The sequence below is a fragment of the Nycticebus coucang genome, chromosome 6 (assembly GCF_027406575.1).
Source record: "Nycticebus coucang isolate mNycCou1 chromosome 6, mNycCou1.pri, whole genome shotgun sequence".
NCBI classification, from domain to species: Eukaryota; Metazoa; Chordata; class Mammalia; order Primates; family Lorisidae; genus Nycticebus; species Nycticebus coucang.
In genome coordinates, this window is record NC_069785.1 from 75,982,212 (window position 1) to 76,005,673 (window position 23,462).

The following is a 23,462-nucleotide window of genomic DNA, read 5'->3' on the forward strand; positions in this document are numbered from 1 at the left end:
AGCCTTTATAATTAAAATCTTATGAACCTATTATTTATAAATCAGTGATTTACAACATTAGGGTAAGGGGAAAATACACTTATCTTTTCCTCCAAAGATCCTGTTGCTCTTCCTCTCATCCCTTAAAAACCATTTCATGTAATGAGGGATGTTAGCTAATGGGAGTGTGTAGCGAGAGTGAACTATTGAAGGACTCTCACGTGACATTGTTTTATACACACACACGTGTATACATATTTTGTTACTTATCAAGCTGACTAAAAAAGAAGATTGTCTCAGTCTTTTCAACTCTTTGAATTTTAGCTATGGCCCTTCCTAGATGGTATAAATTTTAAGGAAATAGTCTGTAATATTTCTTTTTAGACAGGTTGTAATATCTATACTTTTTATTTCTTTAGTATAATCAACTTAGTGTAAATAGTTCTTAATAAGGAGCTGGGAAAACTCAGAACTTTTTATAACAGTAAATGATACCAGAATCAGTTTTTAAAGATACTATATTCCTAGCATGTCTTTAAAATATGTATTTGTTTTATGCTTTTGCAAAAATATGTGAAAGCCTTTAAATAATAAAAAATCTGTGAATTCTGGGCGGCGCCTGTGCCTCAGTTGGTAAGGCGCCGGCCCCATATATCAAGGGTGGCAGGTTCAAACCCGGCCCCGGCTGAACTGCAACCAAAAATAGCTGGGCGTTGTGGCGGGTGCCTGTAGTCCCAGCTACTTGGGAGGCTGAGGCAAGAGAATCGCTTAAGCCCAGGAGTTGGAGGTTGCTGTGAGCTGTGTGATGCCATGGCACTCTACCGAGGGCCATAAAGTGAGACTCTGTCTCTACAAAAAAACAAAACAAAACTGTGAATTCTATGATTTAAAACAATTGGTTGAACTATGAATAGCTACCTATTTTTATTAATACCTAATTTCCTTTCTATTTTAAAGCCCCACCTGAATTCCTGAAGCAACCTGTTAATATATATGCTCATGAATCTATGGATATTATATTTGAATGTGAAGTGACTGGAAAACCAACTCCAACTGTGAAGTGGGTCAAGAATGGGGATATGGTTATCCCAAGTGATTACTTTAAGATTGTAGTAAGTATTTTTTCAAAGGAAGACATTTATTTCTGAAACCTTTAGAGGTCTTTAAATATAATCACTAGGGGATCTATTACCTTGTATACATCAGTTTATGTGCTGCAAATGAAGATTAAAAAAAATTTACATTGAGGCTTGGCACCCGTAGCACAGTGGTTATGGTGCCACTGAGGGTGGCGGTTTCGTACCTGGCCAGGGCCAGCTAAACAACAATGACAACTGCAACAAAAAAATAGCCAGGCGTTGTGGTGGGCGCCTGTAGTCCCAGCTACTTGGGAGGCTGAGGCAAGAGAATCGCTTAAGCCCAAGAGTTTGGAGTTGCTGTGAGCTGTGATGTCACGGCACTCTATTAAGGGCACAAGGGCAACATAGTAAGACTCTGTCTCAAAAAAAAAATTCATATTGAATGTAATCTCTTCATTAGAAAGCTGAGCCCAGAAATATTTTGGTTGCTTATATCAGATCACCTAGCAAATCAGTGGCTGAAGTACATCTGGAGTCCAGCAATAATCTTTTCCTCCAAAGATCCTGTTGTTCTTCCTCTCATCCCTTAAAAACCATTTCATGTAATGAGGGATGTTAGCTAATGGGAAGCTCTGACTTAAACACTCTTAAACACAGCTGTCACCATTTTCTGGGTAATAATTAGCACCCACACCTGTGTGTGTGTCCCTAATTGTCTTCACAGTTCTTTATTCAAGGAGAGAAATCTGTTTCTTGAAATGTGGAAAGATGATCCATTTGAAAAATACAATTAACCTTTTCTGATTCTATGTCAGATAATAAATTCATTTAATTTATAGTCTAATCTGTTAGAAATATTGATATTACAGATAATCTTAGGAAATCAATACCACAAATTCATACTTTTGTTAAGGTCACTGAGTATTGCATGCCAGATGTTTTTCCAAGCAGAAGTGTAAGTTTGCAAACAGTGAGTGTATAATTTTCCATAAACGTTAAGAGCTGGAGTATGTGGATGACAGAAAAATTGGATTCGAAAGGGTTAAGTATGCAACTGACTATACAAAACTTAACTAGAAATCATATACTGATGCCCCGACCCTTCAAAATAGGGATGACCCAGTGTTGGACAGTTGTTGTGACGGAAAGAAAGATTCTTTTAAAAATTAATGTAGTGCAGGCAGGGCGTTGTGGCTCACACCTGTAATCCCAGCACTTTGGGATGTCTGTGTGGGAGAATCACTTGAACCCAGGAGTTCAAGACCACTCCAGGCAACACAGGGAGAAGGGTCTACAAAAAGTAAAAAAATACTAGTTAAACATGGTGGCTCGCTCCTGAAGTCCCTGAGACTGAGGCAGCAGGATCATTACAGAGTTGGAGGCTGCAGTAGGCTATGATCACACTACTGCCCTCCAACCTGGGAGACAGAGCAAGACCCCATCTTAAAAAATAAAAAAGAAAAAGAAAATTTAAAGATAATACAAAAATAATAGTGTTAAATGTATTTAAGAGTATAGCCATAATTGCTTTTTACTTTATGTAGAATAAATGTTTAGTAGTAATATTGTTATCATCATTATCTAACATCCTAGTAATAGAATGATCCAGGTTATGGTAATAATAAGGAATAGTGACCTACCTTAAGACCCGTGCATGACATTCATAAAAATAATCAGAAGTTAGTATGGTGGTTAGAGACTTAATATCTACGTTACGTAATTGTCACATACGTAAATGCTTTCTTAGTAGAAAACATTTTCTATTTTTGAAAGGCACAATCATGTATAAAAAGCAATTCACAAGTATTTAACTTTATAAAGGAAACTATTATGGTTAAATTAGCATTTTTATTCTTTCAGCAATATTTCTACACTTTTTAAAATTTAAAATTTATATTTATTACACCAGTAGCAATAGCTGACATTCATGTAGTACTTTATGGTTTAAGGAAATCTCATATGTATATGGCTTTATTTAACTTATTATAGTCTAATCTGTTAGAACTATTGATGTTACAGATAATCTTAAGAAATCAATACCACAAATTTGGGCTTTCATTAAGGCCACTTGGTATTGCATACCAGTTGTTTTTCCAAGCAGAGGTATGAGTTTGCAAACAGTGAGGGTATGACTTGCATAGTGTTGGTAATTTAATATAAAATTGAATTAATAGGTATATAGGTAGGTAATATTCAGTAATTGAACTGTAACATTTTACTTGTTTTTCCTCTCTAAAAATAACATAACTTTGAAATTGTGAACTACTACTTATCAATTGAATCATAAAATTTTATTTGTGTTTTTCTTCCTCAGAAGGAACATAATCTTCAAGTTTTGGGTCTGGTGAAATCAGATGAAGGGTTCTATCAGTGCATTGCTGAGAATGATGTTGGAAATGCACAAGCTGGAGCCCAGTTGATAATCCTTGAACATGGTAAGAGGGACTAAAATAATAAGATGAAAAAGGCTGTGTGTTTGAGGAACTCGTATTTATTCATCCAGGAGAGCTCATCATTGATAACCTCTTTGTAAAAGCTAAGGTATGACATAACTAAGAGAGAAAGAATAGCAGTCTAAGTCACATCTATTGTGTAAAATTACCTAGAAACACGATTTTGGATAATAGTGGAAAAAAAAACTTGTATTAAGAAAAACTGAACAAATACAGAGTCTTACACAAAGAGATATTTTTTAGAATTGGATCATTTGAGTCTCACAAAAATAGTTCTGCCCTATAAAGGAAAACTTTTTAATGTTTACTTTGCATTGAAATTTTCTTCAGTTTTTCCAAAATAAAATTAACTTCCTTTGTCTTATTTTCACTCAAAAAAGTGCTTATTATTAAAAAATTCAGATAACTTTAAAAAGTATAAAGAAAAATTCAACCTATATATAAAATCAGGGAAAACCACACTATAATTTGAGCAAGAAAAGTTTAATGTAAAGAATTATTCACTACAATGAGACTAACAAGGGTTTGGCTAGTAAGACGTAAAGAGAACTCTTAAAAAATATAAGAATGGCAGATATAAGGAACTACAATCCCTAGGTCTAATAACCCCTAGGTCTAAAATAGAATGCTCAGGAAGAGGACCTATAGGCCTGACATCCAGACCCTGTTGGAAAAGATGTTTACTGGATGGTAGAGAAGTTGATGTGGTGCTCTGCTGTCTAAAATTGCTCAGAATTCACTCACTAGGGTGCTGGGAAGTGTGTTACAGAGAAGTGTGTCACTGGAGGCATGCTACTCCAAAACTACCTAAGGACGCAGGTATTGGGGGAAACGGGTAGGAGGCTGCCAAGGCAGCACACTGGAACTGGGGAGGAAACCCCTTTCTTCTGTAATACGTCTTTAACACCCTGTAGTGATAAAGTTCAACACATGTGCCAGCTGGCAAAGGAAAAATACATAAAAGGCCCAGCTCCATTTTGCAGAGCAGGCAATGAAATCTAATTTGGAGCTGAAAGCAGTAAGTAGATAACTAGAACATATTCCAGATCTTAACCACCTACAGGAACTGTGTATGGACACAAACAGATGTGTATGTGGTTTTAACCTTGTTCCTTTGCAGTTGCAGCTGTACACATCTTTCCATGTTAACAAATACAGACCTGCCTTGACATGCATGTGTCAATACATTTATAAACCTACTTTATTTTATAATGTATTAATATAACTGGTTCCATATTGGTTAGCCTAGCAGTTTCCTCCTGTTATTTGCCATTATGTTATGAAGAATGCTGTGATGAACTCTTTTGTATGATTATTTTCTCATACTGAATTACTGAACGTTGAACTTTTGGATAACAGTTTTGTATTAAATTGATAAGAATGTGTTGGGAGTAGTATTTATTTGTTTTAGCAACTAAATCGCTTTTTTTATTTTGAGTGTTTTTCAAGAATATATGAGAAAGACTCCACATAAAAACATTTGATGTTTTTATCTAAGTCAAATATAGTTAGGTTCTGGTGTGATTCCAGAAGGAATTTCTCTAATGTCTATAGTTTGGCCAGGCGAGCTGATTGGCAAAGATGGTCCTACTCTGGCTTTTCACTAAAATAGCACGTGCGTTAAGACTTTTATGTACTATTTTTTTTTAAAAATAGTACTGTTATTAAAAGGCATAAATTATTACAATTGCTTTTTTCTTCCTATGTTTGTGATTATACCCTTCCCTGTTTATTAGAAATGATTTTAGCAGAAGCATGACATTTTCCCATCTAGGCAAAACGCCTTAGTCCAATTACCAAATAAGACAGTAGCAACAGAATCACTGGGGGAGATAGGCTTCTTTCTTTTTACTATTGACAATTATTTTTTCTTAGGAAACATGTGGCTATCTTGTATTTATTTACATGAAAGCTAAGTAAAGAAACTTCAATATATTTATGTTTGGGATTACCATTGAGACCTAACTTAAAATAGCAGACATGGTTGAGATGGTGCTTATCGTCATATAACTTATTTAAAAATAATGTTGAAGATATTCAACTGTCTTTAACACAAAGTCTTAACTTCTGTAGGAGTCCTCTTCTGATTCCTATCTGAAATGTGTGGCTATATCCAGTCTACTGGCCATCAGGCTGCCTCGGTACTTGGTTGCCAGAAGGCTCTTCGGAGCACCCACAATTGACCTGTGATATAACTAGGCAGCTTGGTTATTAATTAACACCTTTGAAGAGTAAATGAAATTTCATAATAAGTTAAAATATATAAAATTATGGGTTTTTTTATTGTTGGGGATTCATTGAGGGTACAATATATAAAATGTTTGTATAGCATTACCAGAAAACAGAATTTTCAGCCAAATTGGGAAGTAGAATTTGAGTTTTGTTTTGGACATGCCTTCTTAATAGAAACATTTCAAATACAGCTTTTAGTATTTAACTTTTTTGCTTTATGGCAGCTCTTTTGATTTTAGAAGATCTTGTATCTTTTAAAAGAACATAAAACAGTATTTATTTGCTGCCATTTCAAATGAATATTTCCTATCATTTTATATTAAAATCTTTTCTGTTTTTTATACTCATCTATTGAATGATATCTTCAAAAAAAGCATTGGCATGTGTTAATAAATTATTGTAGTTATGTTGAATAGTAGGAATTAAGGTAAAAATTAAGGTCTGGTTTTTGTGCATTAACTTTTTATTGGTCTTTCTTCCTGTCAGTATCAATTTAAAAATAGATCCCAAAGTTATCATTTAAGACTGGAATGTGAAAACACAAATATGCTTTTTCTCTTTATTTCCTTTGATACTAAGTCTGATAATTGGCAAGTTTTTACTTCCCGGAAGGGAAGAAGTGTTGATGAAAAGAGAGTAGTAACACAAACTTGTTTTTAGTAAAGGAAATTCACACTGCACCAGCTCATTAAATTCTTCTAGGATATTATGACCATGCTAGATAAGGATACATATTGAGCATTTCCCCTAGACCCTTTTGACAGAACCATTTGTCAAAAATTCCATATAGTATCTGAGGTTAGTATTGAATAATAGAAGTTATGGAATAAGTGACTAATAGCCTGGCAGGCACGATTAAAAGTTGGCTAGGTAGCAGAAAGAAATTATTAGTCATTAGTGGAATATTTTAAATCTAAACTACTAGACTGTATAATAGTTGCTGTTGATATTAGGATCAATTCTACTCATTTATTTATTTATTTTTTTTTTTTTACTGCAGTAATTATAAATTTAGGAAAAGTTTTACTCATGGTAACTATGGTATGATTTGACTTCTTAATCATGAATTACATGTTTAGGAACTTTCTAAGATTAAAAATGCATCTAACGTCAATGCCTGGGTTCTAGTCCATGCCTGCTGTTAACTTACTGAGTGATTGGATCACATGGTGAAATTCTGTAATTTTTTTTTTCTCTGAAATGAAGGAATTAAATTCAATGATCTTTTAGGTCTCTTACTGCTCCAGATAGCCTGCTAAATGCAACTGTTTTAGAAATAATACGTATTCAATATAAGGTGTGTTTCAAAATCATCTCTTTCTCTCTAGATAGTGAAATAGGTTTATTTGTAAGCAGGTTGAGGCATTTCTAATTAATAATTTTATGTTACCTGCCATAATGTGTATAATGAAACAAACCTTTGCAAAAAATTCTGAAGTTTGGATTCATGTTCCAGCCCCACTGTGCATGAGGTGATTAACCTCTCTAGGCATCATTTTCCTTACCTATAAACAATAATCTCTACACAGCATACCTGTAAGGAGTACTTAGAGTAAGATAAGCAAAGCATTTTATAAATTTTAAGTGTTCTGTGACTTAAGGTAATAGTAATTTGAAAGAACGTAAAAAGGCAAAACAACCATAGGAATTTAATATTCAGCATTAAACTCAATTAAAATGAAGATAAAAGGTTAATTTCTTGAAGGAGAGATTGAAAAATAGACAACAGAAGTCCACATAATACTCAACTAGATAATTTAAATTTGCAAAACAAGAAAAAAATCTTTTTATGACCAGATTGCCAGACATCTGAAATGGTCTGGTTACAACTAAAATTGCACTAAAATTTTTTAAACTAAACATAACACATGTTCATTGTCAAAAATAAGAATGCATAATTGAAGTAAAAGTAAATTCACTTTTTTAACCCTTCCCCTAATCTAGAGATAACCACTTTCTAGAGATAGCACTTGTCAACAGACATGGTCTATATATTCCTTCAGCAAATATTTGTTGAGCAAAATTCTATATGGTATATACAATTCTATATTCATTGTGCTAAGTGGTGGGGATGAAATAGCTAACAAGCAAATATGATTCTCTGCTGTTAGAATGGTTGTATTCTATATCTAGTGGAAACAGATATAAGCAAATAAATTAAAAAATAATTATAGTCTTTATATCTACTTAAAGGAAATAAAAAGAAAGCTCTGATAAAGAATTATTAGGGGTAGATGAGAATGACTTTAAATAGGGTAGACAAAGAGAGAGGGCCTTTCTGAAATGGTGATATTTAAGTTGAGACCTGAAGAATTAGGACCCTGTATATGTGTGTTTTATAGTTAGACATACACAAACATGTATATGTTGGAATACTTTACTTGGAAAAGTAAACTCATATTTTTCTGTGACTTTTAAAGGCGAGGGAGGGATGCTGCAGAGCAGCACCAAGGAGGAGAGAAAAGAAGAGAGAGAGAGGGGCGAAAAGAGAGAGAGTGGAAAGGTGGGGGAGAGATGGGGAAAGAGAGGAGAGAAGGAGAGAGAGCATGTTTTTGAATTCTTAATATCAGTATAAATGTTTTTTGAAATGTAACTTAATAATTTAGATATCATCTATCCTTTTAATAAGCAGTCTATTTATAATAATTTGTCTCATAGATATAGTTGCCAAGTATTTTTTTTTCTCTCTTTTTTTTTTTTTTTTGTTAAATCATAGCTCTGTACATTAATGGAATCATGAGGCACCACACACTGGTTTTATAGACCGTTTGACACATTTTCATCACACTGGTTACCATAGCCTTCCTGGCATTTTCTTAGTTATTGTGTTAAGACCTTTACATTCTACATTTACTAAGTTTTACATATACCCTTGTAAGATGCACCACAGGTGTAATCCCACCAATCACCCTGCCCCTGCCCACCTCCCCCCTCCCTTTCCCCTATTCTTAGGTTATAACTGAGTTATAGCTTTCATGTGAAAGCCATAAATAAGTTTCATAGTAGGGCTGAGTACATTGGATACTTTTTTTTCCATTCTTGAGATACTTTACTAAGAAGAATATGTTCCAGCTCCATCCATGTAAACATGAAAGAGGTAAAGTCTCCGTCTTTCTTTAAGACTGCATAATATTCCATGGTGTACATATACCACAATTTATTAATCCATTCGTGGATCAATGGGCACTTGGGCTTTTTCCATGACTTAGCAATTATGAATTGGGCTGCAATAAACACTCTGGTACAAATATCTGTCTTATGATGTGATTTTGGTCTTCTGGGTATATGCCTTGTAGAGAAATGATAGGATTGAATGGCAGATCTATTTTTAGATCTCTAAGTGTTCTTCAAACATCTTTCCAAAAGGAATGTATTAATTTGCATTCCCACCAGCAGTGTAGAAGTTTTCCACGCCAACATCTCTGGTCTTGGGATTTTGTGATAATGGGCTAATCTTACTGGAGTTAGATGATATCTCAAAGTAGTTTTGATTTGCATTTCTCTGATGATTAAAGATGATGAGCATTTTTTCATATGTCTGTAGGCCGTGCACCTGTCTTTTTCAGAGAAGTTTCTCTTCAAGTTCCTTGCCCAGCCTGTGGTGGGATCACTTGTTCTTTTCTTGCTTAAACGTTTGAGTTCTCTGTGAATTCTGGTTATTAAACCTTTGTCGGAAACATAACCTCCAAATATCTTCTCCCATTCTGATGGCTGTTTGCTTGCTTTACTTCCTGTGTTCTTGGCTGTGCAGAAGCTTTTTAGTTTGGTCAGTTCTCAGTAGTGTATTTTTGAAGCTGCTTCAATTGCCTGGGGGGTCCTCTTCATAAAATACTTGCCCATCCCATTTCTTCAAGGGTTTTCCCTGCACTCTCTTCTAGTATTTTTATAGTTTCATGTCTTAAGTTTAAATCTTTAATCCAGTGAGAGTCTATCTTAGTTAACGGTGAAAGGTGTGGGTCCAGTTTCAGTCTTCTACAGGTTGCCAGCCAGTTCACCCAGCACCATTTCTTAAATAGGGAATCTTTTCCCCACTGTTTTTAATTGGATTGTCAAAGATCAAATAATGGTAAGTAGCTGGACTCATCTCTTGGTTCTCTATTCTGTTCCAGACATCTACTTCTCTGTTTTTGTGCCAGTACCATGCTGTTTTGATCACCATTGATTTATAGTATAGTCTGAGGTCTGGTAGCGTGATTATTCCTGCTTTGTTTTTATTTTTGAGTAATGTCTTGGCTATTCGAGTTTTTTTCTGAGTCCGTATAAAACGAAGTATTATTTTTTCAAGATCTTTAAAGTATGACAGTGGAGCTTTAATAGGGATTGCATTAAAATTGTATATTGCTTTGGGTAGTATGGACATTTTAACAATGTTGATTCTTCCCAGCCATGAGCATGGTATGTTTTTCCATTTGTTAACATTTTCAGCTATTTCTTTTCTTAGAGTTTCGTAGTTCTCTTTACGGAGATCTTTCACGTCCTTTGTTAGATAAACTCACAAATATTTCATCTTCTTTGGCACTACTGTGAATGGAATAGAGTCCTTAACTGTTTTTTCAGCTTGACTATTCTTGGTATATATAAAGGCTACCAATTTATGAATGTTGATTTTTTAACCTAAGACGCTGCTGTATTCCTTGATCACTTATAAGAGTTTTGTAGTAGAATCCCTGGTGTTTTCCAGATATACAATCATATCATCTGCAAAGAGCAAAAGTTTGATCTCTTCTGACCCTGTATGGATACCCTCAATCGCCTTTTCTTCCCTAATTGCGATGGCTAAAACGTCCATACAATGTTAAAGAGCAGTGGAGACAATGGGCAGCCTTGTCTGGTTCCTGATCTGAGTGGAAATGATTTCAATTTAACTCCATTCAGTACAATATTGGCTGTGGGTTTGCTGTAGATGGCCTCTATCAGTTTAATAAATGTCCCTTCTATACCAATTTTCTTAAGTGTTCTGATCATGAAGGGATGCTGGATATTATCAAAAGCTTTTTCTTCATCAATTGAAAGAATCATATGGTCTTTGTTTTTTAATTTGTTGATGTGCTGAATTATACTTACAGATTTACGTATATTGAACCAGACTTGAGACCTGGGATAAAACCGACTTGGTCATGATGTATAATTTGTTTGATGTGTTGCTGGATTCTGTTTGTTAGGATCTTGTTGAATATTTTTGCATCTATATTCATTAGTGATATTGGTCTATAATTTTCTTTTCTTGTTGGGTCTTTTCCTGGTTTGGGGATCAGGGTGATGTTTGCTTCATAGAACATGTTGGGTAGTCTTCCTTCTTTTTCTATATTTTGGAACAGGTTGAGTAATATGGGTACTAGTTCCTCTTTAAAGGTTTGGTAGAATTCTGATGTGAACCCATCTGGTCCCGGGCTTTTCCTTTTAGGGAGATTTCATATGGTTGATGCTATTTCAGAATTTGATATTGGCCTGTTCAGCATTTCCAATTGATTCTGGCTAAGTCTTGGAAGGTGACATGCTTCCAAGTATTGGTCAATTTCCTTCGGATTTTCATATTTCTGAGAATAAAGTTTCTTGTAATATTCATTAAGGATTTTTTGAATTTCTGAGGAGTCTGTTGTTATTTCAGCTTTGTCGTTTCTGATTGATAAGATTAGAGATTTTACTCTTTTTTTTCCTGCTTAGGTTAGCCAAAGGTATATCTATTTTATTGACCTTTTCAAAAAACTAACTTTTTGATTTATTGATCTGTTGTATAATTCTTTTGTTTTCAGTTTCATTTAAAATTCTGCTCTAATTTTGGTTATTTATTTTCTTGTACTGGGTTTGGGGTTGGAATGTTCTTCCTTTTCCAGTTGCTTGACATGTCCCATTAAGTTATTAACTTCCTCTCTTTCCATTCTCTTGAGGAAGGCTTGCAGTGCTATAAACTTCCCTCTTAGGACTGCCTTTGCGGTATCCCAGAGGTTCTGATAATTCGTGTCTTCATTGTCATTTGTTCCAAAAATTTGGCAATTTCCTTCTTAATCTCATCTCTGACCCAGCTATCATTCAGCATAAGGTTATTTAACTTCCACGTTTTTGTATGAGTATGCAGATTCCTGTTGTTACTGAGCTCAACTTTTATTCCATGGTGGTCCGAGAAGATGCAAGGAATAATTTCTATTCCTTTAAATTTACTGAGGTTAGACTTGTGACCTAAGATGTGATTGATTTTGGAGTATGTTCCATGGGCTGATGAGAAGTATGTGTATTCAGCTTTGTTGGAAAGAAATGTTCTGTAGATGTCTGCTAAATCCAAATGTTGGATGGTTAGGTTTAAATCTAAAATTTCTTTGCTCAGCTTCTTATTGGAGGATCAATCCAACATTGCCAAAGGAGTGTTGAAATCTCCAACTATTATGGAGCTGGAGGAAATCAAGTTGCTCATGTCTGTTAGAGTTTCTCTTATAAATTAAGGCACATTCTTATCAGGTGCATAGATATTAATAATTGATATCTCATCATATTGAGTATTACTCTTAACAAATATGAAGTGACCATTCTTATCCTTCCTTACTTTTGTTGGTTTAAAAACCTATCGTATCTGCAAATAAAATTGCAACACCTGCTTTTTTCTGATTACCATTTGCCTGAAATATGGATGACCATCCTTTCACCCTGATTCTATACTTGTCTTTTAAGGTAAGATGTGACTCTTGTTGCAGCAAATATCTGGCCTGAGTTTTTGTATCCAGTCAGCTAACCTGTGCCTCTTTAGAGGACAGTTTAAGCCGTTCACATTAATGGAGAATATTGATAAGTCTGGTAAAATTTTTGGTATCAAGTTTTTCGAAAGTCCAGTGGACATTTTTAATCCTTTCACCACTGTGGAAGTCGGAGTTTGATCAAAAGTTTCTGAGTGAGTTTAGTTTTGTGGTAGAGGATTGGGCTGGTTATTAGGTCTGAGAATATCCTGAAGAGTTGCTTTGGTTATGGCAAATTTCTTCAACATGTGAATGTCATTAAAGTATTTAATTTCTCCATCATAAATGAAACTCAGTTTAGCTGGAAACAGGATCCGGGGTTCAAAGTTATTTTGCTTTAGGAGATTAAAAGTCGATGACCACCCTCTTCTGGCTTGAAAAGTTTCAGCAGAGAGATGTGCAGTCATTCTAATATTCTTCCCTTTGTAGGTAAGGTATTTCTTATGTCTGGCTGCTTTCAGAATTTTCTCCTTCATATTAACTTTAGTGAAGTTAATTATGATATGCCTGGGGGATGTCTTATTGGGATTGAGTCATGCTGGGGTTCTGAAAATGTCTGCTATCTGAATTTCAGAGTCTCTTGGCATGTCTGGAAAATTCTCTTTCATAATTTCATGGAGAAGGGCCTCTGTGCCTTGTGAAGCCACTTCATCACTTTCAGGGATTCCAGTGAGGCGGATATTAACCTTCTTCGAATTATCCCAGAGCTCTCTGAGAGAATGATCCATTTTTGCTCTCCATTTCTCTTCCTCTTTGAGAGTTTGGGAGAGTTCAAAGGCTTTGTCTTCAGTGTCAGAAATCCTTTCTTCTGCTTGCTCCACTCTGTTACTGAGGGATTTTACTATATTTTTCAGATCTGTGAGGGCTACAAATTCTTGCTTGAGTGCATCAAAATCTTTGGTGGTTTTGTCTTTAAATTCATTAAATTCTTGAGACAACTTTTGAATTTGTCCTTGAATTTCTTTCTTTTTTTTTTTTTTTGTAGAGACAGAGTTTCACTTTATTGCCCTCGGTAGAGTGCCGTGGCATCACACAGCTCACAGCAACCTCCAACTCCTTGGCTTAGGCCATTCTCCTGCCTCAGCCTCCCGAGTAGCTGGGACTACAGGCACCCACCACAACGCCCGGCTATTTTTTTGTTGCAGTTTGTCCGGGGATGGGTTTGAACTGGCCACCCTGGGTATATGGGGCCGGCGCCCTGCTCACTGAGCCACAGGCACCACCCCTCTCCTTGAATTTCTAATTCCGACTTTTGAATTGTTGCTCAAATTTCTAATTCCAAATTTTCATCCATTTTATTAATCTTGTTTGCAATCCAAATTCTGAATTCGATTTCTGACGTCTTGGCCAGCTGTTTATGAATGGGATCTTCAGTTACTTCTGCTATATCTTTCCTTGGGGGGCGTTCATCTATTCTGGTTATTTATGTTACCAGAGTTTTTCCGCTGATTCCACCCCATGATTGTTTTGCACCGTTTGAGTTTTCCCCTGGAGCTTTGTCGAGGGCCCATACAGTGCTATAGCCTGAGAAACTGGGGGCCTGTTTGGTGTGGTGGGGCTAAGTGGTTCTGTCTTGTTTTCAGCTGGTCTCTGTTTGACCCTAGTGAAACAGTTATTCTGGGTTGGAGTCTCAGCTACGGAGAAATACCAGCAATTAAGTCACCCCACCCCCCCCACAGACAACAATTGGAAAAGGAAAATCAAACCTTGCGATAACCACACACCCAGGGCACCACCTGAATAGTCCTCGGGCGATTGGTTCAGTTCAAAAGGTCCAAATCAGTTGTGTCAGTCAGCACCTGTCTCAGGTGGGAGAGTTTAAAAGGTCTGTGGCAAGAGGATCACAGGGGTCTGGTTGCTACTCTGATATGGCTTGCTCCAATGCTCCGCGGTGTCAGGAGGACCCACCCAGCAAATAGATCAGTCTGGGAAGATTGATGCCTCCTTCCCTACCTTGCACCTCTGTCACACCCAATCACTGATAGTCCCACAGGGCTTTGACCCAGTTGCCTGTAGTGAATAGATATTCCCGGGGTTTGCACCTGCCTGAATCACAAGGAAATCTATTTCTGCTCAGCCAGGCCGCTGCGCTTTGCCTCTATCTAGCAGGTGGAGGTAAGGCCTGACAACCTTGGGCACTTGATGGAGGCTGGGGGGTGTTCACTCAGTTCCAGCCCCACCCCTGATTGATGTTACTGACAGAACAGAACAGAACAACTTTGCGTTAATTTGTTTCTGTCCCTGCTAAATTTCCCTGCAGAAGAGAAGCTGTTTTGAGGTTACCTGTTTGTATTCAGTTACCTATCAGTTCTAGCCCCCTGTCTTCCTTTGTCTATAGGCTGACGATCCCCTAAGGGCCAGGTGTGTCTTAGGCTCAGTAGAGCTGTCCTCTGGGTCAGCCCTGCCCTGGGAACTTCCCAGCTCTGTGCGTGCGTTTCTAGTCACCGCGCTCCACCCAGGCCAGTACTGCCTGAGGCAAACCCTTTACTCATGGGGCCTACGTTTCTGTCCCAGATCTTCTGTGGTGGTTGCCACCTGAGTAGATGCCTGGCCTCCTCTGGTTGCCCAGGGAGACGGGGGTGTGGCTTCAGAATATCGGGAAGTGAACCCTATTGTTGCTAAAAGACGGCTGCTGCTGTGCACCTCGGAGCACCACCGCTCCGGTGTGGTTCCCTCTCAGCCAACCATCCTCTCCTCACTCCCGTGCCCCAGAGTTAGCACTGACCAGCTGTAGTGTAGGCCCTGTCCTCAGCCCTCAAGAAATCACCCAAGAATCTGGACTCTGGGGGACAGGCCTCCAGACCTCAGAGTGAGAGTGGAGGGGAGTGCTGGGAGCTCATAGTTACAGGTAGTGAATATATGCAGTTTTATACAGTTTTATGTCTGGCAGGAGAACGCTGTGGCACCCTAGTAGGGGTGGTAGGTCCAGTTTTTAGAGGGTCTCTCCCATGGAGTGTAGTGGGAGGACCTTTGAAGTCTGTTCGTTTGTTTTTGGGGCATTCTGAGCCATTCTCATGGGGGAGGGGACTCTTGTCCGCTTGGTGATGGATTTCGTACCTTTTGTTCGTATCCTTGGGGTTGCAGCTCGCCTCAGTGGGGTTGATGTGTGTTCTTCAACCTTCTCTCTTGGTGCAGCTGAAATCCACCAGGTTACTTGCTAAATTTCTGTCCTTTAACTCTCCTCCTGGTCAGGAGCCTCTGTGGAAAGCTGGCTTCAGTCAGCCATCTTGTCTCTGCCCAGTTGCCAAGTATTGAAAGATTTTTATGTTAGACTAGTTTGAATCCAGCAACAACCTAATCAGTACAACCAAGGGAATACTAACTAGCTGATAAACAGAATAAGGTGTATCTATGTGTGGAAAAATATTCAGGTTAGCTTATTAAAGCAAGTTACAGACAAGTACCCCTAGTCTGATTTTATTTGTGAGAAAGAGTTATTTGTTAACACAAACAAAATTCACCATCATAGCTAAAAAATAAAACAATTTATTATAATTTGTAATAAAAAGATAATTATTTATTTTGCTGTTTATTATAATTTAACATTTAAGGGTATTATCTGAGCTTGTCATTTTTTATGTTATCTTCTTTGCAAAGTCAAATTCTGGACAGGCATGCTCTTAAATCTTCCAAGGACTCTAGCTGTGTTGAATTTTTGTTTTTAATATTATTCATTGCAGAAAAGCTCATTTCATACAAATACGACATCAAGAATGGAAAAGTATTTCTAGTGCTTTTTTGGTAATATTTGTAAATTCACCCTTGAGAGATAACTGAAAGGTTGTAATATCCAATGTTGAATATTTTATTTTATCTTTGGAACAGAGGCTCACTCTGTTGCCCTGGAAGTAGAGAGCTATGGCGTCACAGCAACCTCAAACTGTTGGGCTGAAATTATCCTTTTGCCTCAGCCTCCCAAGTAGCTGGGGACTATAGGCACCTACCACAACGCTCAGCTATTTTTAGAGACAGGGTCTCACTCTTGCTCAGGCTGTTCTTAACTCCTAAACTCAAGCAATCTACCTGCCTGGGCCTCCCAGAGTCCTAGGATTACAGGTGTGAGCCACCTCATCTGGCCTGTTGTGAATATTTTAACTGCTATATTCTGTCATTTCTTATTTCTGTTAATTCTTCTCTTCTGTAATATTGAAATTTGCTGATGGACATGCATTTAAATGATTGAGTGATGTACTCACCCAATCCAGAGATGTTATGTCAAGTATAGGTACAAGAAAATACTTTTCAAAATTTGTGTACAGTATATGTAAACTTTGTAAAATTTGTTCCACAAGATTTTCATCCGTTTTACACCTTTTCACTCGTTCATACATTTCTACTGCATTTTCTCATTTAATCCTTTACTTCCAGAGCAGTGATTTTTCTCTGAAAGCACTAATTTTATCTGTAGATGTGAGAATATTTTCATGATATCCGTGTATACTCTTATTAAGAGTTTTCAAACCCTGAAATAAATCTGCAGGAAATGCAACTTTATTACACTAAACCTCATCATGAAATAAATCACCTAATTTAGAAAGTTCAATTTTTTTGAAGGTTGATACTTTTTTTAATTCATTAAATCTTGACATAACTCTTCCTTGAGATAACCATCTCACATCTGTATCCAGTAACAGCCACCTAAGAGAAACATCCACTGAGGAACATAATTCTGCAAATAATCTTGATTGCAAAGGCCTGCTTTTTATATAATTAATCATTTTAATAGTGTTGTCTAGAGCCTTTTGTAATTCAGGCACTAATGATTTTGATGCTAGAACTTTTCTGTGTAGAAAACTGTGCACAAAAATAATTCTTGGATTTTTTTTTTTTTTTTGGTGCAAGTATAATAAATCCTTTTACATCTCCAGACACAGGCAGGGCTTCATCAGTATAAATACACAGGAATCCCAAGACAAGTTCTTAGAATTAAAATAACTACTTATCAAATTGAAAATGTCTCCATCTATTATTGTTTGGAGTGGTCAACAGAATAAAAACTATACTATGATTTCTTCTTATAGACATGTGGTTCTCAACCTGTGGATCGAGACCCCTTTGGGGGGGTCAGACGACCCTTTCACAGGGGTTGCCTAAGACCATCCTGCCATATCAGATTTATATTACAATTCATAACAGTAGCAAAATTATAGTTATGAAGTAGCAACAAAAATAATTTTATGGTTGGGGGTCACCACAACATGAGGAACTGTTAAAGGATTGTGGCATTAGGAAGGTTGAGAACCACTGATACAGACAAATCTACTGAATGCTAAAAGTTGGGGTTGATTCATCCAACTGAATTGAAAGCATGTTTACTTTGCAGTGAGATATTACTTGAAATTCTATATTTTTGAATAAATCCTTAACACACTGAGAAATTGTATTACCTGAAAGCAGACTTATAAAAATTTCCTTTTTGTATTCTTCTCCAAACATTGTTTTTACAGTTGTATAGCAGGCCAGTAAAATAACGGGTTCTTCAATTGTATTTAGAAATAAGCTGGTGTTTATTTATTGTAACAATAAGACATTTATTTATTATAACAATGATATACTTGTATAATAAATTTAAAGAGATTAAAAAAAAATAAATTTAAAGAGATTGTAATTTTGATATGTACACTTACTGTGCTTTGAATTTCTTTTGAAAATAATTTAATTAATGATCTTTACAAATTTTTGTGGCATTCCTAAGATCCTCTCACAACACACTTGTCTAGACCTTAGAGATTTGCGTATTTAATTTAGCTGAGCTGGAGTCTCAATTAAGTGACTTGCCTTAAAATACCTAGTTAAGATCAAGGTCAAGGCTGGTACTCAGGTTTCCAGTTTCAAAATTCACTGTACCACATTAGCAAGTTAGATATTTTCAAGACAAAAAATTATTTATGTTCTCTTTTTAATCCAGTTACATTCTCTTAATTTAAATATTCAGTCTTTGAAGTCAATAGTGTGATTACACTTGCTTTTTGACAACGTTGGTCAAGTGTATCATTTTGTTAGGATAATCATATATTCAATATGCCTGAGACAATCTCAATCTATCCCAGCATTATTACCAAAAATGCCTTCTTTCATTTTCAGAAGTATCTGGGTGTGGACAGTATATTTCATGGTCATCCTAGTTATTACCATTTTATTGACTCTGAAAAGTTGTACAAGGTACCAGAGTAGAGGTTATGGATCTAAATAATTGTAATGCAAGCTATGATCAGTGCTGAAGTGCTACTCTGATTCTAAATGGGAGTTGACAGGCAGGGAAAGCTTTTCGAAGAGTGTGGCCTTTGGGGTGAGCCTGGAAGAATAGGTGAGATTTTAGGTTAGTCAGATTACAAGAGGATGGAGGAAGCATGACATTTCAGGTGTATAAGGAAGAGGCTCAAAGTGCAGTTCCAGAATAGCAAGCAGTTTCAGTTCATCAGTGTTTAGAGAAGAGTAAGTACAGGAATATACATCTGGGAGGTTGTGTGTGCAAGGACCAGATTACTTAATACCAAGATAAAGGGTCAAAATTTATTGAGTCCTTGGGCAGACCCTAGCAATTTTAGGGTACATAAGGATCACTTTAAGGGGATTAATATATTGGGGTGTGTCTGATGGTTTCAGAGAGGAAAATACGGGATCTGTGATACCAATCAGGCGGATTTTGTACCAATCAGGCCTGGTGTTTAAGGCCCTCAATAGGTGTTAGCAGTAGAGAGACTTTCTTTTTATCCCCTAAAGGCTGATACATGGTAAATATTTATTTAAAGTGTTGAGTAGATGTTTCTATAAAAGAAAATAAGACATGGTTTATTGGATATTTAGGTTAAGAGATGAAAAGATTGAAATTTTACACTAGACATAGAGGGATTCTACTTAGGTGGAGAAAGTTTATCCCCATTGCTGTTGAGTTATGTTTTAGTGAATGCTGTTTTTAGATAGCTTTGGAGAGGTAGACTTTAGAGAAGTGGGCACACAATTAGAATATGAATACTTTGTTTAATGTTGAACATTATTTTCTTATTTGACAAAAGTCATGGATTTTAAGACCAGAATTCATGGAGGCCAGGTAGTAATTTAGTACTCAAATAATTTTGGGGGTTGGTAGTTAAAAAGAAGTACTGCAAATGACCTTTTTGGATTCAAAGATGGATTTAGAATTGTCAGAGAGCAAACTTGAGTTTGAATTTAAGGCTATTATTTTGTTATAAGGAAAGAATCTATTATGCAGTGCTAAAACACCAGAAGGAGTATAGTATGTCTGAATATCTTTTAATTGGTAGCAATATTTGAAAGATGCTAAATTATACAATAATGTCATAGTTGGCAGAAGATCATTTGGGTCTGAAAGACATCACTGACAATCTGCTGCTTGTAGACTTTATTTCATATAGTTTGAGTTCTAGAACAGTGTGTTTTTTATTTTAGGATATAGTGTTGGCATGGAGTCTGTCTCTCAATCGATGCATGCTTAAGGAACCACCAGAAATAAGTAGTATAATGCATTTTGAGAGATATTTTTCTTTGGTATTATCATTTTAAGTGTTACTACTGCCTCATAACTACTTACTACTGGTACTGGCCTAATTTTTTTTTTTTTTTTTTTTGAGATAGAGTCCCACTTTGTCACCCTCGTTAGAGTGCAATGGCATCTTAGCTCACAGCAACCTCAAACTCTAGGGCTTAAGTGATTCTCTTGTCTCCACTTCCCAAGTAGCTGGGACTATGGATGCCTGAAATGGGGTCTCACTCTGGCTCAGGCTGGTCTTAAACTCCTGAGCTCAGGGAAGCCACCTGCCTCGGCCTCCCAGAGTGCTGGAATTAAGGATGCGAGCCACCGTGCCTGGCAACTGGCCTAATATTTTTAAAAAACAACCTTTGTTGGCTGGCTGCCCGTAGCTCAATGGTTAGAGCTCAGCCAGGACCTGCTGAACAAACAAACAAAACAACAACAACCTTTGTTTCGCCAGGGTTACTGTGAATTTCCCCTTTGATAGCATCGTAGGCCTCTAACGCTAAAGTGAATGTGAGAGACTTTTTTCTGGATCCCAGTTTGGTGCTGATTTTCTCTCAGTTTTTAGAGTTTCTCTTCAATTTACATGCTTTTACAAATTTGAGTAGTTGTAGTTTCTTTTGAAGTAGTTTTGTTAGAGATTTTTTTTAATTGTTTGAGGTTCATTGAGGGTACAAAGAATAAGGTTATACTGATTGCATTTTTTAGGTAAAGCCCCTGTTCTAATTGTGTCCCACCCCTAAGAGGTGTGCCATACACTGTAACTCCATCCCGTCTCTCCCCCATCCCCTCTTTCCTCCCCTCTTCCCAGTCCCTCATTCCCCTGCCCCCACCGAATTGATTTGAGTTTTTCTCTTATGAGGATGTGTATTAGATCATCTACTGGTGTCATATTAGAATTGAGTACATTGGATTCTTGCTTCTCCATTCTTGTGATACTTTACTAAGAAGAATGAATGTGTTCCAACTCTTATCTAGGTTATTACAAAAGATGTAAAGTCTCCATCTTTTTTAATGGCTGAATAGTATTCCACAGTATCTATAGCACAGCTTGTTAATCCATTCCTGGGTTGTGGGCATTTAGGTTGTTTCCACATTTTGGCAATCGTAAATTGACCTCCAATAAACAGTCTAGTGTAAATGTCCTTTCTGATAAAATGATTTTTTTTTTCCTTCCAGGTAGATGCTTAACAATGGGATTGTAGGATCAAATGAGAGGTCTAATTTCACTTCTTTGAGGATTTTCCGTACTACCTTCCAAAAAGGTTGTATTAGTTTGCAGTCCCATCAGCAATACAAAAGTGTTCCCTTCTTTTCACATCCATGCCAACATCAGCAATTTTGAGATTTTGTGATGTGGGCTATTCTCTCTGAGGGTAGGTGATATCTCAGGGTAGTTTTGATCTGCATTTCTCTGATGATCAGGGACGATGAGCATTTTTTCAAATGTTTGTTAGCCATTCGTCTGTCTTCATCAGAGAAGATTTTGTTCATGTCTCTTGCCCAATGGTACATGGGATTGTTTACCCTTTTTTGTTGATTAATTTGAATTCTCTGTAGATTCTAGTTATCAACCTTTTGTCAGATTCATACCCTGCAAATATCTTTTCCCATTCTGAAGGTTGTCTTTTTGCTTTACTTGTTTTGTCCTTAGCTGAACAGAAGCTTTTCAGCTTAATTAAGTTCCATTTGTTAATTTTTATTGTTGCAATGGCTGCTGAAGTCTGTTATAAAACCTTTCCCCAGTCCAATATCATCAAGAGTTTTCCCCATACTTTCTTAGATTTAAATCTTTTATCCATCTTCAATTTTTGTAAGTGGTGAAAAGTGTGAGTCGAGTTTCAGTCTTTTACATGTGGTTATCCAATTCTCCCAGCACCTTGTTAGAGATCTTACTTAGAGACTGTTTGAATTCTCTTGCTTTTTATATAATTGGAGGAAATAAAAACTGCTAGAATCTGAAAACTTGTGAATCTAAATCTTTAAAAATGCTAATGTTATTTCTCTCAACTACATCTTAGAAAATCGGTTATGATTAGAGTTAATGTAAATCATTAAGCACATCGAAACAGAGGCAGTTTTTCCTTTTTATTGGACTAAATTGGTAATGATTAGAAATTCTTTTGCACATTTTGTCTCCCACCTTTTCTCTGGATGTTGGAATATTACTGAGAAGGCAGCATTTGCGTTTAGGATGAAAGGAGAGTAGCTATCTTTTCCCTGGACTCACTGTTGTGGTGGGTGCGTCATTAACATCTGACACACCTTTTTTAATGAGTGCTTTTGATGTCAGGAAAAAGTCAGATGACTTCCTTAAAATCGAAACCTCTCTCCTGCATACAAGAATGGGAGGAGTATTTTGTATTCATTTATTTTATAACTTCCTTCAATTGCTTATATAAGTCATTTGTTGAAAATAGCAGTTCACTGCAAGGGCAGCTTATCAGAACACAGACATAGTAAAAACTCCCAGTAGAGTATGTTCCTATCAGATTATTCTTCTCTACCTTTGAGACTTGCTTGCTCAGAGGAGGAGGACCTCTGCAGTCTCTGGGATCATTCACATGCACTCACGTGCACCCGTTCCTTTGCTTTGAAATTACTTGATTACTCAAAATATGTAGCCTTGGCTATTTGGGGGAGTTTACATTCACATTGCATTTGTCTCTGATCACTTTACTAGTTATTCAGCAACTGTACTCATGGGTATTTCAGGTGTTTGAGTACATTTGAATTATTTAATTTTGCAGGAAGGAAAATTAAATACCAAGGAAACTCAGTACCAAATTCATAAGCACAATTTCAGTTGAGCCTCAAACTATCAGGAAATCCTATTAAGTTTTCCTGGTCTCCTTCCTCTCCCTTCCTTGTATATCAGTTATTTGAAAACTTTGTGCTCCTCAAACCTATAATTCCATACGTTAGTTAGCAGATGACCCCACATTTTCCATTCACTGGAATTTGAGGTTCCTTTTGTGATCTAATGCATGGTCAGTTTTTTGGTGCAGTTCTAGGTGGAAATAGGGTCTTTTTTGGGTGTATAAGTATGAATGTTAAGTTTGGACACTGCAGTTTGTAAATATTAACGTAACTACAATTTTCTAAGAAAATATATTTCTAAGAAAGTATGATTGCAGATTTCTTGAATTTCTAACTGTTATTGCTTTATATATTCAGAAGCTGTGTTGTTGCCATATTAGGAGTGAGGACTTTCTTCCTGATAAGAGTATTTTGTTTCATCAAATCTAAGACATAAAAGATTAAAAAATACAATCCAATTCAAGAGATACGAAAATATTAAAAAGTGCATCTTAGAATCAAGAAAATATGGGGGCTGCGCCTGTGGCTCAAGGAGTAGGGCGCCGGTCCCATATGCCGGAGGTGGTGGGTTCAAACCCAGCCCCGGCCAAAAAAAAAAAAAACCACACAAAAAAAGAAAATATGGCATTTGTTTTATCAGCAGGAAACATTCATGTCCTACTTCATTCTCATTGCTTTC

General features: G+C 36.6%; 1 protein-coding gene across 8 annotated transcripts in view; it reads left to right on the forward strand.

The window, feature by feature from the left end:
- NEO1 (neogenin 1) overlaps window positions 1-23,462 on the forward strand; it is a 266,637-nt gene that overhangs the window by 136,807 nt on the left and 106,368 nt on the right. For all 8 annotated transcript variants that reach the window (XM_053594083.1, XM_053594089.1, XM_053594084.1 and 5 more), the window contains exons 6-7: window positions 937-1,091; window positions 3,373-3,493. In XM_053594083.1, coding sequence (XP_053450058.1) covers window positions 937-1,091; window positions 3,373-3,493 — 276 coding nt within the window. The remainder of the gene's footprint in view (window positions 1-936; window positions 1,092-3,372; window positions 3,494-23,462) is intronic.